This window comes from Lepus europaeus, chromosome 2, assembly GCF_033115175.1.
Source record: "Lepus europaeus isolate LE1 chromosome 2, mLepTim1.pri, whole genome shotgun sequence".
Taxonomy (NCBI): domain Eukaryota; kingdom Metazoa; phylum Chordata; class Mammalia; order Lagomorpha; family Leporidae; genus Lepus; species Lepus europaeus.
This window is the reverse complement of record NC_084828.1, coordinates 11,816,413-11,834,316: the sequence shown is the minus strand read 5'-3', so window position 1 is coordinate 11,834,316 and position 17,904 is coordinate 11,816,413. Positions and strand designations below refer to the sequence as shown.

The window sequence follows — 17,904 nt, the reverse complement described above, 5'->3', positions numbered from 1 at the left end:
CCGCCACCCCGGTGTCAGTGCTTGGCTTGCTGTGCGTTGGGTGAGCAGACCCAGGTTTGGGGTTCTACAACACATAGGAGATGGAGACCCCTCAGAGGGCTTTGATCAGCCCAGAGTTCTCCTGGCTCCCCACAACAGCATCCAGATCACCGCCACCCAGGTCGGGGGTGGCAGTGTGGCTCCAGAGGGCAAGCAGAGGAGGTGCTCTGACAGCTTTTGACAAAGTTCTTTTTTCTTTCCTATTGAAGATAATAGTAATCAGACATAAGCTAACCTCATGGCTCAGCTCACTTCTCTGCTTGTGATATGACTTTGTGTTTTAGATTTTTTTTTAAGATTCATTTGTTTGTTTGAAAGGCAGAGTTAGAGAGAGTCCTTCCATCTGCTGATTCACTCCCCAAATGGCCACAACGGCCAGAGCTGGGTTGGTGCAAAGTCAGGAGCCAGAAGCTTCCTCCGGGTCTCCCACGTGGGTACAGGGATCCAAGCACTTGGGCCATCTTCCACTGCTTTCCCAGGTACATTAGCAGACAGCTGGATAGGAAGTGGAGCAGCTGGGACTTCAACCAGCACCCATATGGGATGCCGGTGCTGCAGGCAGTGACTACCAGTTATACCACCTCACCGACCCCTGTGTTATAGTTTAAAACAAAAAAATTCAACAGTGAATCCAAAGAAAGATAGGCTTGTCCAAGGCTAGATTTTTTTTTTTTCAAAAAGGATTTATCTATTTATTTGACAGGCAGAGTGACACAAAGAGAGAGAGAGAGAGATCTTTCATATGCTGGTTCACTCCCCCAAATGGCTGCAAGGGCCAGAGCTGGCCCAGGCCAAAGCCAGGACCCCAGGGCTCCACCTGGGTCTCCCACATGGGTGACAGGGACCCAGTACTTGGACCATCATCTGATGCTTTCCCAGGTACATTAGCAAGGGAGCTGGATCACCAAGTGGAGCAACTGAGACTCAAGCCAGTGCTCATACGGGGTGCTGGCATGGCAGGGGTGTCTTAACCTCTGCCACTGTGCCGACCCCAAGGCCAAACTTTGGAGACAGTCTGATCTCTCCTTCCCAAGATGGGTTGATCTGATCCCTCTTTTATAATGAAGAAAATTAACGGTGGTAACAGTTACAACTTTTCCTTCTACATCAGACCATTGGCAGGGACTACTGTCTGCTCAAATAGGAATATTTTAAAATAGCGTGCATGCGTGATTTGTCAGGGGCCCAAGGGCAACTTCCATTTTCTAGATTATTATCAAGCTAAAAACAAACAGTGTAAGTTCTCATTAAAAGCTCTCAACCTCATGAGAATACCCCAGATTCGATAAGAACTGCTCTAGCCTGTGAACTGGAGTGCGCATCATTGGGTTTGCAAGGTGTGGTCCTTTGTAGCTACTGTGTAGGAAGCTGGATGGGTACATGAGTCACAGTTCAAGCTGCATACCATTGCTTTACCTGTGAAGTCACTGTGGTTTACAACATCCTGTTGAGGAAGGTAAACTCTACGCATGTAAGATTTTTATACCATAAAGTTGTGCCTCAGTGGCTGGATGTGGTTCCAGAACCGTCAGTGATGTCCATCATCCATTCTTGATGGAGATGAGGCTGGGCCCGTGCTGCCTGCCAGTGCGAGGGCCTTGAGGAATTCTCTGCCGACTCCTTAATCTTCCTCAGGACTGCAAGTCCCCCGCTGTTTGTATTTCCTCATTTCTCTCCTCTCTATCTTGCCTGAGACTTCAGTTACAAGATGGAAATAAATAAAACTCACGGTGGAAACTTAAGAGAGCCTTGGTTACGTAGCTACTGGCTACTTCTCAGTCCAGTCATACTTGGGGGGGTGGGGGAAGCTATTTTGTCAGAAAATTGCAATTTCTCCAAAGGAATTTTGAGGAAACACTGGAGGAACCTCTTCACAGGACAAAGTGAGCTCCACAGGCCCTGATTTTGTGGCAGCCTAGGTCTAGACTCAGAGTAGCCTGCACTTGCTTTCCCAGCTGCCTGTGCGGTACATACTGACGTGCTGGTGAGCACCTGAGGCTGGTGGTACTGAGAAACATTTCATTCTAACTTTGATCCTGTAAACGTTAACGTCCTCAGCTAGTGGCCACTCTATAGGACAGGGCAGTTACGGAACACAAACTGAAAGAAATTTTACTTTTACAAGTTAAAGCTATTTTTTTAAAGTACTGGGCATGCTGTGGTGTTCAGCCACAGAACACGTTTTTATATTGCGTCATTCACATTATCTTCCAACGCCAGGCCGGTATGCATGTGTGCTCACTTGTGACTATTTCTCGGATTTCTTTTGAAGTAAAGGCATTTAATTTCTTTCATCAGAATCATCAGAATCTGCCAAAATAGGAGGAATAATTACTGTGTCTGTGATAGCAGTTGTCTTCATCGCCACCGTCCTGACACTGAAACGGGTTGGTTACATATGCTTAAAGAGCAAGTTCCCCAAAGCCTTGGTATGTAGCTTTACAATTTTCCTATTGTTTTTTAACTTAAGGGATTTTATCTCATACTTAAAAATTTTCACAGAAGATATAATTCTCTAAAAACATCAAGATGTTTCATCACCCTGGGTTCTTTTGCCTCCCTCTAAGCCTGTATTTCATAGCTATCTGTGCATTCATTTTATGATTTCTTTTTGTATCCTGTCTGACTTCCGACTGTTGTTTATAGTGATCCCATCAAATTCCATTAGTATTAATGTCCTGCTGTTTACTTCACCACTTTCCAGCTGCAGGGTGTTTGAATTGACTTAATTTTCAGTTCTTTTCCTTTCTGTCCTTGTCCATTATGAGTAGTGCATTGGACATTCGTGTAGAGATTATCTTCGTTTTAGATTACTTCAGTGGAATGTAATACACAAGACGGAATTATAAAAACATAAGCAGCTGATTTGTAATACCAGTGGCAATGCATATATTCCTCCAAAGCTCCACTGACATGCATTACTCATTTTTACTACTTTTGCTCATTATTGTGTGTGTAACAATCCCCTGACGTCACTCTCACTGTGTTACTTTCACTCCTAGTGAAAACAGCCATTCGCCTCTTTGTTTCTGCTCAGAGCCTTTGCTCAGCCTGGGTTCATCTTACATATTTCCAAAACTTCTTCATGTTTTTAACTCAAGTGTGTTTGCTCATCATGTATCATTTGCCCTATCCCATTGCTTTATTTTTTATATAAACTTTGTACAATTTCATTCAAAAAAATCTTTTTTCAGTGTTGAACTCATTTACCTTATTCTCCAAATTTTCAACAGCCATATAACTAAATATCCCTCAATGCACTCATCTTATATGTGGTTATCTTTTGTCTAATGTTTCTCTATTAAAAATTGTTCTTCTGTGTTTAAGTAAAAACTCTAAAAATAGGAAAACAGAATTGTAGGTCTAGTATGTTTGTGTGTATGTGTTTAATCAAGAGCAGATGTTAAAAGTTTTAAATAGAATCTTTTTTCCTTCTTTTTAAAATTTAATGAGTATTCAATGAGAATCTGCTTTTGTCAAGATGTTCTTGGTGCTGGGGATATAGAAGTAAACAAACAAAGTGAGGTGAGACCAGACCGCAGTAGCCCAAGCCACTGGTGAAAAAGCAGCAGGAAGAGCCTAGAGGGAGTGAGGCTTGAAGCCCCGGGGGGGAAAGCGCACCAGCCAAACTGGAGGAGAGAAAAAGGAGAGGACAGGACAGACGTGTTTCTGTCTCCAATCACTTTACAGAGGTGTGCTGCGACAAGCCAATAGAGCAGGTGCCATTTTGGTCATACGTAACAGCTGCGCCAGCTCGTGTCTGTGCCCGGCAATCAGCCGAGCAGAGACTCCTGACTCTGGTGGGGAGAAATAACCGGGGACTAGGAGCTTGTGACCGCGTGAAGCTTCTGAACCAGGACTGTGAAAAAGACCAAGGGCGTGGGGGAGGACACATGGTGTGGCTGGGACTTTGAGCAGTCTCAGTGGGAGACGCCACAAGCTCAGGGGTTTGTGGTTACCTGGTGAGAGACATTGCTGGGGAATCTGTGCTTACACTGAGGACTGCACAGATCCTTTGTGTGGTCCTTGGGACAGAGCAGACGAATAGTATACCCACTGGGGCCAGCGCTCAGGCACTGGTCTCCATCAAGAAGAGCTCAGCTGAGCAGAATTACTTCCCTTCTGATTAAAAAAAGAGAAGATTTACCATGCCAAACCTGGGTGCTTCACCTTAGGCATGCCCTTAACCCTGGAGAACTGAACAGAGCTCTCTGGCCACACCCACCACAAGCCTCTAAAGATTCAATGGAAGCAGACATTCCACTTATCTACAGTCATAGTACAATGATAAAAGCTGCCACAGCGAAAAAAAAAAAAAAGGAAGAAGAAGAAGAAAAAGCCAACATGTATCTCCACAAATGCCAAACAAATGTACCAATCCAAGAAACAAGAATAAGGAAGACAACATGACGCTCCCAAAAGAACACGACGCCTCAATACCAGACTGTGAAGACAACGAGATAGAAGAAATGCAGGAAATGGAACTAAAAAAATTAATCATAAGATTACATAGAAGTTATCAAAAGCAAACGCATGAACTACTAAAATCCATGCAGGACATGAAAGAAAATTTCTCCCATGAAATTGAAATCTTAAAGAGAAATGAAAATGAAATGAAGAATGCAGTGGAGAGCCTTAAAAACAGAATCGGTGAGGTAGAAGAGAGAATATCAGCCTTAGAAGACAAAGGACAGGAAAGTATACAGTCAAACCAAAGACAAGAAGAGGAAATTAGAAACTAAAAAACACTGTTGGGAATCTACAGAATACTATTAAAAAAAATTTGGGGTTCTAGGAGTTCCTGAAGGCATGGAGAAAGAAAGGATTAGAAAGCCTTTTTAGTGAAATACTAGCAAAAAACTTGCCGGGTTTGGAGAAAGAAAGGGATGTCCAAGTACAGGAAGCACACAGAACTCCCAGTAGATATGACCAGAAAAGCAGAAAAGATCCTTGCCATGACACATTATAATCAGACTCACCACAGTGAAATATAAAGAGAGAAGATTCTAAAATGTGCAAGAGAGAAACGCCAGATTACTCTCAGAGGACCTCCAATTAGACTCACAGCTGACTTCTCATCAGAAACCCCACAGGCTAGGAGAAAATGGTGAGATATAGCCCAAGTACTAAGAGAAAAAAAAAAAAAAACAACTGCCATCCCAGAATATTATATCCTGCAAAGCTCTCATTTGTGAATGAAGGTGAAATAAAGACCTTTCATAGCAAACAGAACTGAAGGGCCGGGCTGTGGCTCACTAGGTTAATCCTCCACCTGTGATGCCAGCATCCCATATGGGCGCCAGGTTCTAGTCCCGGTTGCCCCTCTTCCAGTCCAGCTCTCTGCTGTGGCCCGGGAGTGCAGTGGAGGATGGATGAGGTTCATGGGCCCTGCACCCACATGGGAGAGAAGCACCTGGCTCCTGGCTTCCGATCAGCACAGCATGCCAGCCATAGCGGCCATTTGTGGGGTGAACCAACGGAAAGGAAAACCTTTCTCTCTGTCTCTCTCTCACTGTCTATAACTCTACCTGTCAAATAAATTAAAAACAAAAAACAGAATTGAAAGAATCTGTCACCACCTGTCCAGCCCTGCAAAAGATGCTTGAAGATGTGTTACCTTCAGAAACACAGAAACATGGTCATCAATTTGAAATAATGTAGAGGAAGAAAATCTCTCAGTAACAAACCTGCCTTTATGGAACTTCAAGTCTAAGGAGTAGGGTAGAGACAGTGACAATTTATAGATGATACAGTTGTCTAAATAAAATATTCTCATGAAACCTAGAGATAAATCCATAGGATTAAGAAGCTCACATATGGCCGGCGCCGCGGCTCACTAGGCTAATCCTCCGCCTTGCGGCGCCGGCACACCGGGTTCTAGTCCCGGTCGGGGCACCAATCCTGTCCCGGTTGCCCCTCTTCCAGGCCAGCTCTCTGCTGTGGCCAGGGAGTGCAGTGGAGGATGGCCCAAGTCCTTGGGCCCTGCACCCCATGGGAGACCAGGAGAAGCACCTGGCTCCTGCCATCGGATCAGCGCAGTGCGCCGGCCGCAGCGCGCACCTGTGGCGGCCATTGGAGGGTGAACCAACGGCAAAAGGAAGACCTTTCTCTCTGTCTCTCTCTCTCTACTGTCCACTCTGCCTGTCAAAAAAAAAAAAAAAAGAAGCTCACATACAAAATAACATTTTGTAGCATTCAGTTACTAAATAAACATGAAACTGCTTTGCAATATCTAAGAAATAAAGCAAACACAACATAGGTACATACTCTGTGAATTTTCACAAACTGAAAACATTCTGTAACTCTCGCCCAGATCAGGAAAGAGAACGTGGTGCCGGCATTGTGGCGTCGCAGGCTAAGCCACCACCTGCTACGTAGGCATCCCACATGGGTGCCAGTTTGAGTCCTGGCTGATCCACTTCCAACCCAGCTCCCTGTTAATGCTCCTGGGAAAGCAGCAGAAGATGGCCCAAGTGCCTCAGCCCCTGCCACCCTTGTGGGAAACCCGGATGAAGCTCCTGGCCCTCGACTTCAGCCTGGCCCAGCCCTGGCTGTTGTGGCCATTTGGGGAGTGAACCAGCAGATGGAACATCTCTCCTCTCTCTCTCTCCCTCCCTACCTCCCTCTCTCTGTCTACAACTCTGCCTTTCAAATAAATACATCTTTTTTTTAAAGAGAGAGAACATAACCAGCACCCCCAGAATTTTCTCTCCTCCTGCCTTGTCATCACCCCTTGCCAAGGATAAAATTACTAAAAACATGTATTAGTTTTACCTGGCTTTGATCTTTATAAAAATGGAATCATATAGTTTTAAAAATACAATACTTTTTAAAAACATGTAAGCAATAAACTGAACTAAATGTACCAGCCTTTTGTGGAGACATTAATCAAATCCCACTGAAAAAGCATTAACAAAATCCATGTCCAAAGAGGATTCCAGAAGCAGACTCTGTCATGTGAAAACACAATTCATGACAGCATGGGCATCACAAATTGGTGGGAGGAAATGACACTGGATCCCTACCTCACAGCCACACACAGAAATCAGCTCCTGGTAAAGGCAAGGCTGGAATGAGAAAGACAGAAGCATCCAGGTTTTAGAAGGCAATGCAGATGGCTCCCTGCTTACAATGGTTGGAATCAGTATTTGACTCCACCTTGGTGCAAAGGCAATACACATCCAGTAAAGACCAAATTTTGAATTTCGAATTTAATATTTATTATAAAATTCATTATTATAAAATTGAGCTCAATACTTTACTATAAAATGGGCTTTGTCCTGGGTGATTTGGCCAACTGTTCAGTAGGTGAGAGATATGAAACGCATTACTGACTCGTTGGGGTGTCGCCCCAGCGTAAGATGGGGAACATCTGTGTAGAACAGTCTATACTTTGGGGTAAGGAAGTTCCTCTCAGACACAGACACCATAAAGGAATAAAACTGATACGTCTTATTCTCGAGTTGAGAATTTATTTTCAGCAGATGGCATCGTAAGGAGAATAAAATGATAATCCACAGACGGGGGAATATAAATAGCATAAATAATCGACACGTAATTGGTGTGCCAATTATAGAAAGAACTCCTGTGAGTCAGTGAGAAAACCCACAAGCAGGCCAGTGGGAAACTTCAGCCCCTGGGGGAGGCTGGATAGCATCGGGGAAGGACGGTCTGCCAGCCTGCACAGCCTGTGAGCCTGCGCCAGCACAGGAGGGCAGGGACAGCCACGGTGCTGATGAGGGCTCGGAGTCTGTGAAAGAACTCTCGTGACCCCCTCCTCACCGACTGCCCCTCCTAGTTATTCTGGCACCGGGACCCCCCAGCAGGCTGGACTCGGCCTGCCTCGCTTGCCCGGTAGCTTACCCTTCCCCACCGAGCCTGGCTCTCTGCACTTCCCATCCCTGACCCTATAGGGGTCTTCAGAGCCTCCAGGGTCCTCCGTTTCCCTGGACTTTGACCTGGAAATGGCACCCTGGAGCCTGTCCAAGCCCAGGTCAGTTCCTGGACACGGCTCAAGAATGCTCTCACAGCCCAGATGGAAGCCTGTCCAGCGGGATGATGGGTTTCCTGACGAGCAGGAAGCACCGAGTGAGAGACGCCGGAACCAGCCTCAGCTGCAGCTGCCCACTCACGGTCACGGCCCTCAGGTTCAGCGTCTGAGCCGCTCTGCACCGCGTATTCGCGTCGGTAAAGTGGATATGAAGATAGTAAGCCTGCTTCCTAGAGCCGTTGTGAGGGGCAAGTGAGTTACAGTGGGCTCTCTCTATCTGCATTTTCCATGAAGTCAACCGGCCAAGGACTGAAAATACACATGTAGACTTTTTCTTGTCGGTATCCTCTAAATAATACAATTTAACACCTGTTTTCATAGTGTTTACATTTTATTAGATGTTGTAAGAAATTTAGGGACAATTTAAAGTACAGAAGTATTATACAGAATGTATATATAATGTACTGGGACATTGTATGTCAGGGGCTTGGGCTTCCACAGGTTTTGGTATTCACAGGGGCTCTGAGAACCAACCCCCAGCTACCAAGGGGGCCGAGTGTTTGTGTAAAACAGAGCAGTGGCTAGCCAAGAGCAAGCACTGTGTCCCTATCAGCTGTTGTCATTGATGGTGGCGACATTGTCAGCATCGCCAAGAGCATCTTTGTGCAGACTCACAAAGCTTCAGTATATGAAAGATCCAAACATAACTGATACGGTCTCTCTCTCTCTCTCTCTCTCTCTCTTTCTCTCAAGAATTTTCATAACTTTCTAGTCTGGATATTTCCTGAGCTGCCCCCACCAGAAGCAGTGGATGCGGTGGAGGTCATCTACATCAACAGGATGAAGAAACTCTGGAATTACAACTATGACGACGAAAGTGACAGCGATGACGAGACAGCCCCCAGAGCAAACGCCGGTGGCTACACCACGCACGGCCTGCTGGCCAGGCCTCTGAATCAGACCTCCGCCACCTCGGCCACCTCTGAGGAGTCCCAGTCCGCCGACGGGGACACGAACGAGTTAGACGTGGAGGAGCCTAACTCACCTGAGGGCTACGCGGAGTCCCCCACAGCCCCCAGGCCGGCCCTTTGCCCCTCGCCGACAGAGCGCACCGACGAGAGGACAGAGAGTCCACCCCAGGACCCCATCCCCAATGGGGACAGCAGCAGCACTGGGGGGTCTGGGGACAGAATCATCTTCAACGTGGATTTGAAATCTGTGTTCATGAGAGTCCTCGATGATGACCCGGAAGAAGCCCCTGTGACGTTCTCCCCTCCGCCAGAGGACATCAGTGACCTAGAGGATCCAGGTCACAAGGAGCCCACCGTGCTGGTGGCTGGTGGGGACAGGCTGGAGCCACCCCACCCCGGCACCTCTTCCGAGTGCCAGTGGCCTGTGGACATTCCTTCTGAGAAGAGTGACACTTCTGATTCCGACTCGGATGTTGGTGCGGGGGGTGACTATATAAGGAGATGAGTCCAAAAATGTTTAACTCCGACCGTCAAGGACCCACAGGGTCCTCTCTCCTTGGACCCTAGCTTGCTGCCTTGTGGTCTGCAAGTATTCTCTGCCAGGAGGGGTAGGGAACTTCCTGGGCTTCCCGGGGACATCACCCTGCAGGGTCCCAGTATGGGAAGCGTCCTGCCACTCAGCGCGGCGTTGCCCAGTTCCAAGTGATACCCTCGGAAGGGCGCATGCTCTGTCCATTCCATTCTGGTGGTGTACCTGGGAGCAAGGTACCCAGGGAGCACAGTTCCCTATGGCCCTCCTGGGTGATCTAGGGCCCTGCGGTGTGTCCGACAGAGGGTGCAGGAGAGGCTGGGTTGGGGAAGAAAACAGGAAAGCAGGCAGCAGGGTTTAGCAAGGGGAGACCAGGGCCCGGCAGGCTCTGGAAAGAGCAGCGAAACAAACAGCAGTGGCGGAGGGGACACAGGATGGAGTGGGGGGCCGGGAAACAAGGATTGGCCAGCTGGTCTCCACGCCCCTCTCAGATGCCGGAGTCTGCCTCCCGTGCCGCCGGAACAGCGCCAGCACCTCACCAGCCCTCTGGAGAGGAGTCACAGATGCTACACACTCCGGTCCAGGCAGGTGACTAACGGAGAGAGGACACATTGCACGGGGAAGAGGAATAAAATCTCAGTGCCATCTTGTGAGATTTAAAAAAAAAAAAAAGATCACAAGTGCTTCCAAGTCTTCAGCGCAACCGCGGCATGTGAGAGCTGGGGAGATGACCTGTCACTCGCCGACGTGCCGCGTGCCGGTTCCAGGCGTCCTCCGGGTGATGGGATGCCTCGTGACTGGGGGGAGGGAAGGCGAGGCTCTACCACGTCACGGAGCGAACAGCGCAGGACTGGGCCACAGAGCTCCCACGGCTGCCATCTTGCTGTTGTGGCTCGGGGCATTTTGCTAAGTCTCTCCAAAGCCCCAGTCCACATTTATGAATTACGGGGGTTGGCCTAATCACCACCACCCTATGAATCCAGGGCAATACTGGGAAGTATTCAGAAATAAAGACGCCAGTGGGAATGGGGCAACCTGGGGAGGCCCCGGGATGAATGAGGCGGGGGGACCCTCCTTTCTCACCGCTCCCACTCCTGCCAAGTCTATTCAAAAGGTGAAAAGGGAAGGTTGTAGGAGACCCAGTTGTAGGATCCTGGAGAGATTATTTGTATCACTGCGCTAAAGTAACTCAGGCTGTGCGGGGCAGCCATCACTTGATTACTGAAATGCCCTGCGGAAGAGGCCCCACGCACATCCTGGCCTCCTGGGCCCCCTGAATGCGTTTCCAGGCTTGTATTTCAGAATAGCCTCTCCCGTCTGCACTTGTGTGCGTCCTTTTTACAGTTCTGCATCATGGCCTGAGCTGGTAACGGGTACGACAAGCACACTTTTTAGTACAAACTTCGCGCGGCTTCCTAGGCCTGTTTCGGACAGGACGAGTGCCCGCGCAGATCTGTGAGCCCGCCGGCTCGCTCCGACCACCTCCCGCCCCCTTCCTCACACATCACCCTGGGGCTCCCCGGCAGACAGCAGGCAGAGCTTCCCAGTCCGTCGGCCCACGCTGGAGTTTCCAACCGCACCGCTGCCCACGTCCTAGAAAGAGGAAATGAAAGCTTTCTGGGCTGGCCCCGTGAGAGAAGCTGCTCACTGGCAAGTAAATGACGTGGCGTCCCGGGACCCTCCCTGGGTGGGTAGACTCACCCTGGTGTCCCCAACAGTGCTCTTCAACCACCTGCTGGGGAGAGGGCCTTCCAGAGAGCCAGCTGGGCCCCTGAGAAAATGAAGGTTTAAAGAAAAACCAGCACCGCCCCAAATTCCACCCTCCAGATATAACCGCAGGGTGGGCGACCCAGTGCGCGGATGTGGGTATCTGGAAGAGTTCACAGGGCGAGTTCGGCCAGCATGCCAGCTCGCAGTCCCTAGGTTTGAGGTCCAGCTCTGTTCCTGCTCGTGCGCACCTGGGAGGCGGGGGTGAGGGCGCAGGTGGTGGGGTCCCGGGCACCTGCACCTGCGCAGGATTGGGTTCCGTGCTGCTAGCTTCAGCCTGGGCACCTGCTGGGTATTTGGGGAATGAACCAGCAGGTGGGAGGAAACTCTCCGCCTTTCAAATTAAAAGGCAAAAATGTTCACGGAGAATGAAATTAAAACCTAAGTTTATTATGAATGCACGAAAGTTTGTAACTTTATAATGTGCATTTTTTATGAAGTTTTTGAAGATGCCTGTGTATGTGAATCTCGAAATGTTTTTATACCAAAACAAACTTTTATTTCTGTTTTCCCACGAACTGAGTCGAGTGTGCCTTTTCCTCCTCGCTCTTCCTCGGCTGTCCCCGCCACGCCCCCGACACGGAGCTCCAGGGGTGGCGCAGGTGCACCCGGCAGGGGGCGGGCCCGATGCGGGGGCGGGGCCTGAACGCCCCGCCCCGCGGGTTCCCGGAATAGGGCGCGGCGGCGGGAGAGCGAACCCGGGGCAGACAGGGGCGCCCAGTGCCCTCCCGGGCACCAGGCTGGCACGGCCATGGCGCGGAGCCTCGGGAGCTGGCTGAACGGCTGCCTCCTGGTGTCAGGTGAGGGGTCTGCGGGGAGGGTCGCGGGACCTGGACCCGCCCTCCGAGGCACGCTTGGGACCCTCGAGCCCAGTCGAGCTGCCCTATGGTGCACGCGCGGGACGACCCCACATCGCACCCCTGGAGCGCGGGGCGAGGGCTGCACCCGAACTCCGGCGTGAGCGGCCGGCGCCTGCCTTCTTCCGCTCCCCAGCCGGTGGGCTCTCCCTAAAGAACTGTTCCCGAAAGGCCCAAGGCACCCCACGGGGGCTGTCATCGGAGACCCCCGGAGCCCACCCCGCACCCGGGGCCGACTCCTCCCTGGCCGACGGGCCCGCATCCCCGCCCCCGTCTCCTCTTCGGTCCTCAGCGCGCTGAGCCCTCAGTCCCGTCCCCCCGCTCCACCTCCGAGGTGTCTTAAGTCTGAATCCCGTGAATGCGTGGCTGTGCGGGATTCGGCCAAGGCGATGGTCCCTCGCTGCCTGGCCCTGGGGACCCTGCATTGTTGGGTGATCCTCCTGCTCCTCGGGGCCACGGCTGCTTGAGGCCGCCATCGCCACCTCCACCAACCCACAGTGTAACTGGGACCTGCGGCCTCTTCTCTCTTCCTCTCCACGTGCTCTGAGGGGGGTTCCGCAGAACCCTGGCATTGAATACCCGGGCTGTACGCAGGCCCACGACTCTCAAGTGTGTGTCTCTTGGCGACGCTTGGGTGGGTAGGTGGTGGTCTATTACACTCTGCTCTCTACTCGTGTGTGTGTTAAAATTTTCTATTAAAATTTAAAAGCCTAATTTCTATCTGTAGCCCAAATCCGTGGGCCCTCCGAGTCCATCCGCCTGTCTCCCCGACTCTGCCACTTGAACTCAGTCTGATGCCACTCAAAGGAAAAGTCCTGGGCTGCCGGTGCCAGCCCCAGCCAGATCCCCAGAGGCAAGTGATGGCTTTGACTTTGCACAACAGAGGCATTGGCAAGTCTAGACTCAACGCCTCTGGAAATAGATCTAAAGGCTGTCTGCCCACCTACGCCCTCCCATCGGTCTGTCTGGACCCAAATGCGGGTCACCATCATCTGTCCCTGCGCCACACATCTGCCTTCCCCGGAGTTCACAGTCATCACAGCTCACGTCACTCACCTGTCCCCTCCCACGGGGCACTGGAAGACCTGCAGCTGGACGGGAGACCCAGGCGTTGGACGTGCGCGTTTTCATGGGCAACGTTTTCAAGGCAAAAGTTGTGAATTCTTTTCCTTTGTGTTCACAGCGCTAGGCATGGTGCCACCTCCTGAAAACGTCAGAATCAATTCTGTTAATTTCAAGAACATTCTACAGTGGGAGTCACCTGCTTTTCCCAAAGGGAATCTCACGTTCACAGCTCAGTACCTCAGGTGGGTCTGGGGGCCCCGGCGGTGAGAAGGTGACAGAGACTGGTGGCCCTGGGCTGGATCCCGCGAGGGAGGGAGTCTGGCTGCTGTCACCTACATGACCATAACGGCCCAGGGGAGCCTTTTCCTTTCTGTCCGGGGAATTCTTGTGGTCAGCTTTTCCTCTTGACATTTGCTTGTTGGGCTGGCTCCTGGTCTGACTTCCCCAGGGCTGCTCGTAGATAGGTAGATATGTTATCTTGTGTGTGTGGAAGGCAGCCACAAAGATAGCCTGGGCTCACGCAGATCCAAGCTCCCCTGTCATGATGGACATAGCAGGGGACTTCAAAAAGTTCGTGGAAAATGGAATTGAAAGATAAGTCCGTTTTGGTACAAAACAATCGAAAGCCATCCGTAGAGAGATCTTCAAAGAGTTCATGAAAAATGTATTAGGGGAAAAAAATGCATGAATTTCGAATTATTTTTTTTGAACCAATGTAAACTTATCTTTTTAAAAATAAGTTTTTAACTTTTTAAATAATTATTTATTTCATTTACTTGAAAGGTAGAGAGAGATTTCGCATCTGCTAGGTCACTCTCCACATGTCACAACAGCCAGGGCTGGGTCAGGCCAAAGCCAGCAGCCTGGAACTCCGTCTAGGTCTCCCATGCACATGGGTGGTAGTGACCCAACCACTTGAGTCATTGTCTGCTGCCTCCCTGGAAGCTGGAGTCAGGGGTGGAGCTGGGACTCCCAGGCATTGCGATATTCCCACATGGGATGCAGGTGTCCCAAGTAACGGCTTCACTGCTGCACGCTTGCCTGCCCAACACTTACTTTTTGACTCGGTTTTCTCCATGAAGTTTCTGAAGGCCCCTTGTTTTTGCAGAGAAAGATGGCCCCACTGTCGTCTCTCTTAAAGCAGCAGCACCCAGAGCTGACAGTATGCAAGCACATTGTGTCCATGGGAAGTGATGCACACAGGGAGGTCTACAAAGCCAGCGGGAAGGCCCGGCTACCACACCACCCACCCCTCCAGTGGGTTATAACCACACGCTCCATGCTGGGGGAGGTTGTGTCTGACACTGTGCGTAAGGCAGCTACGCCAGCAGAGGCTCTGAAGAAAGGGTGGCTGTCACTGTGACGGTTCCCCCGGTAGTGGCCTAACCTCTCTCCTGGCCTGCCTGTCAGTGCTTCCCTACGCCCAGGGGAGACAGTCCCTTCTGCCCTCCCTGGGCAGCCTGCCAGCCCACGGCACAGGCTGGACTACAGGTGACACATCTCCACAGCAGGTGCAAACAGCCGGCACACCTGCTTCCCGTGTGACTCAGCAATGAATACAAAGATCGACAAGCACTTCCGCGAGGCAGGGAGAGATGGGGCCCCAGCTGCCGTGAATCCCACACTCCTTCCCATTACAGCCAAGGCCTGCTAAGTCGGAGAAGTGGAAAGATCAATAAGATAGTACTTGCTAGGGCTTGGATTTTTTTTTTTAACTTTTTGATTTTGAATAATTCCAGACTAACCAGAAAATTTCCAGATTTTTAGCGTGGTGCTAAGACCTTGCCGATGGCCTACATCCAGATCCCCCAGCTTTTGATACGGCCACATTCTGTCTCTGCGCGTTCTCTACACGCTGTCGCTCACTCTCTGTCTTTCTTGTGCATCATGCCCTTTGGCCCTTATTGTTACAGCGTGTGTTTCATAAGAACGAGGCTAATCTCTCACATCACACGGTATACAGCGGTCAGGTGCAGGAACCCTGATAGAGTGTTTTCATGGACTCTGCAGTCCATAGTGTAGTTTTTTTGTTTGTTTGTTTGTTTGTTTGCTTTTTAATTTGACAGTTAGAGTTAGACAGTGAGAGGGAGAGACAGAGAGAAAGGTCTTTCCTCCATTGGTTCACCCCCTAAATGACCGCCACAGCCAGAGCTGCGCCGATCTGAAGCCAGGAGCCAGGTGCTTCCTCCTGGTCTCCCATGTGGGTGCAGGACCCAAGCATTTGGACCATCCTCCACTGCCTTCCCAGGCCACAGCAGAGAGCTGGACTGGAAGAGGAACAACCAGGACCAGAACCCGGTGCCCATATGGGATGCCAGCGCCGCAAGCGGAGGACTAACCAAGTGAGCCACAGCGCCAGCCTCCATAGTGCAGTTTTGTCAGTCCCAAGAGTTGAACAGAGATCCTTTGACGCTCATGTTTCTCTTCCTGAGATGCGTTTTCCAATCAGACTTTCTGTATGCTTTCATCGCAGTTTCCTCCACTCGGCCTGGAAAGCTACCTCCCCTCTCCGCCGTCTCTCCCCTGTTGTTTCTTAATTGTTCCACGCCTTGCTTCCTGTGCTGCTGTCACCGCGGTGCTTGGTTTCTGCCATTCATCTTCTGATGAGCGATGTCAGTGACACCTGCAGGTGCAGGGGGCAGGAGGTGGACATGACTGGCCTTGAAGTATCTCCCACAGAACTGCACATAGGGCATGGTGTGGGCTGCAGAAGACAAAACACGTGCCTGGCACGTACTTGGGGAAGAGATTTGACCCCAGAAGATTGGAGGACCCCTGGGGAGCTCCATGGAGCTCTCTCTTGTGGGTGTGACCAGAACAGGGAGCGCATCCAAGGGTGTGCTGGGGATGTTGGTGTGGACACAAGCCCCCAGATTAGAAGCACATACCATGCATGGGCCATATTACCTACTGCCTGGGGAGAAAAACTTTCCTAAGTGGAATAAAAACAAGTTAAGCAAAAGAGAAGTTGTTGCACAACGACTGTGGGTATACCGTGTGTGCCAAGCCACTGACACATTCATCTCAGGGAAGAAATGCCCTCAGGTGAGACAGCCTCCTGGGTGCAGTAGCCCCTGGGTGTTCCTAGTGATGGGGTGTTGGGCAGCCATAGAGAGTGGATTAATTGGTAAAATATATGCGGTGGATTAGGTGAAAAAGGCAGTTCCGTCTCTGTTTCCTCTGTCTGCCTTTAGCAAGGATGGTCATTATGCCTATCGTGGTTGGTTTGTAACATAGCAGCCAAGGCTGGGTACTGTATAACAAAATCAACTTCACTTAAGATTCTGGCGTCTGGAGTGTCCGAACAGCAAGGGGCCAGCATCCTGGTGCAAGCTCCCTGGCTGCATTCCAACGTGGTAAAGAAGCAGAAGGGGGACTGGCAGAAGGGACCGAGTATCGGGTGGCCTCACTGATCACGGCCTGTGCTCATGAGTGCTAACTCATTCCACGAGACCATGATCAATCGCTTCCAAGGCGATGCCTCCACACCGTGGACTCCATCTCTTAAAAGGCTCCACAGCCTCTCAACATCACCACACTGGGGACCAAGCTTCCAGGGGGCACACGCCAACCACACCCAAACCATAACCTTGTCTCATATTATCTCAAGGATCATTCAGGTCCCAAGGAGCACAGTGCGGAGAATGCTGTTCTGCTGATCTGAACTGGCAATGAAGAACACACTTTAGACTTTTCTCGTGTCCTCTGTGGGTCTGAGAGCGGGAGGCCTCAGAGACCCCGCGTTAGAGCTCTCATGGCTTCGTCTGATTGTACAGTTACAGGAGATACCAAGACATGTGCAAGGGGACTTCCGGGACGGAATGCAATTTCTCCAGTCTCTCCAAGTATGGGGACCACACCCTGAGAGTCAGAGCTGAATTTGCACAGGAGTGCTCAGACTGGGTGCACGTCAGCTTCTGCCCTGTGGACGACAGTAAGCTGCTTCCTTTCCACTCTGTTCTGATGCCATCGGCTTGCCTTGCTTGTGTTCACAGGGGCTGCTCCACCAGCCAGAATTCTTTGAGTTTGCACCAAGTGGATGGCCTTGCTCAGCGAGCTCAGGAATATATTACCAAGAGGGCCATAGCCTTGGAGAAATCCATGGAAGAGACAAGAAAGGATAGGGATATCATCAACAAAATAAACGTATATGTTTCCAGCGCCTTAAGGGAGTGACTGCGTTGGAGCCAGTGCTATCAGTGAGAACTGGGTAGATTCAGGTTGTATGTGTTCTAAAAGAAGTTGCTTTGGAATTATGACTTAAATAAATATGACATGATAGGCAGCAGCAGAAGACAGGCAGGCGTGGGACAGAAAGAGCGCATGGCAGAAAGCAAGCTTACCCAGAGCGCAGTACAGAGGGTGGGATGCAGCGAATGGTTGGGCCACGGTGGCTGGTAAACATTGGAAAGAATGGCCCCAGGTCAGATCCTGAAGGTCATGGAGAGGCACCAGGGGCCAGGAGGTGAACCTGTTTATAATGTCAAGAGTTGAAAACTATTGAAACCACCATCCAGCCATTTAGGAACTAAAGGCAGGGCTAGTGGTTACAAGAACCTCATTAGTAGAACTCACGGGCCACCCTCCAGGGGTAGAGAGAGAAGCCCCTAAGGAGCTGTCTCCTTGTGGGAAGGGGTCCCCTGCTCTGGACCCCTGTGGCCTGCACAGTTCCATCCTCCTTGGCAG

General features: G+C 50.5%; 1 protein-coding gene across 3 annotated transcripts in view; it reads left to right on the top strand.

The window, feature by feature from the left end:
- The window catches only part of LOC133770187 (interleukin-10 receptor subunit beta-like), a 68,140-nt gene that overhangs the window by 24,699 nt on the left and 25,537 nt on the right, over window positions 1-17,904 (top strand). Inside the window, exons 1-3 of one of the 3 annotated variants that reach the window (XM_062205974.1) lie at window positions 11,989-12,096; window positions 13,337-13,460; window positions 16,995-17,152. In XM_062205974.1, the coding sequence (XP_062061958.1) occupies window positions 12,048-12,096; window positions 13,337-13,460; window positions 16,995-17,152 (331 nt within the window). In that variant the 5' untranslated portion in view covers window positions 11,989-12,047. Of the gene's footprint in view, window positions 1-2,337; window positions 2,469-8,782; window positions 11,825-11,988; window positions 12,097-13,336; window positions 13,461-16,994; window positions 17,153-17,904 lie in introns of those variants that run through there. The other 2 variants (XM_062205985.1, XM_062205966.1) reach the window with 2 other exon arrangements.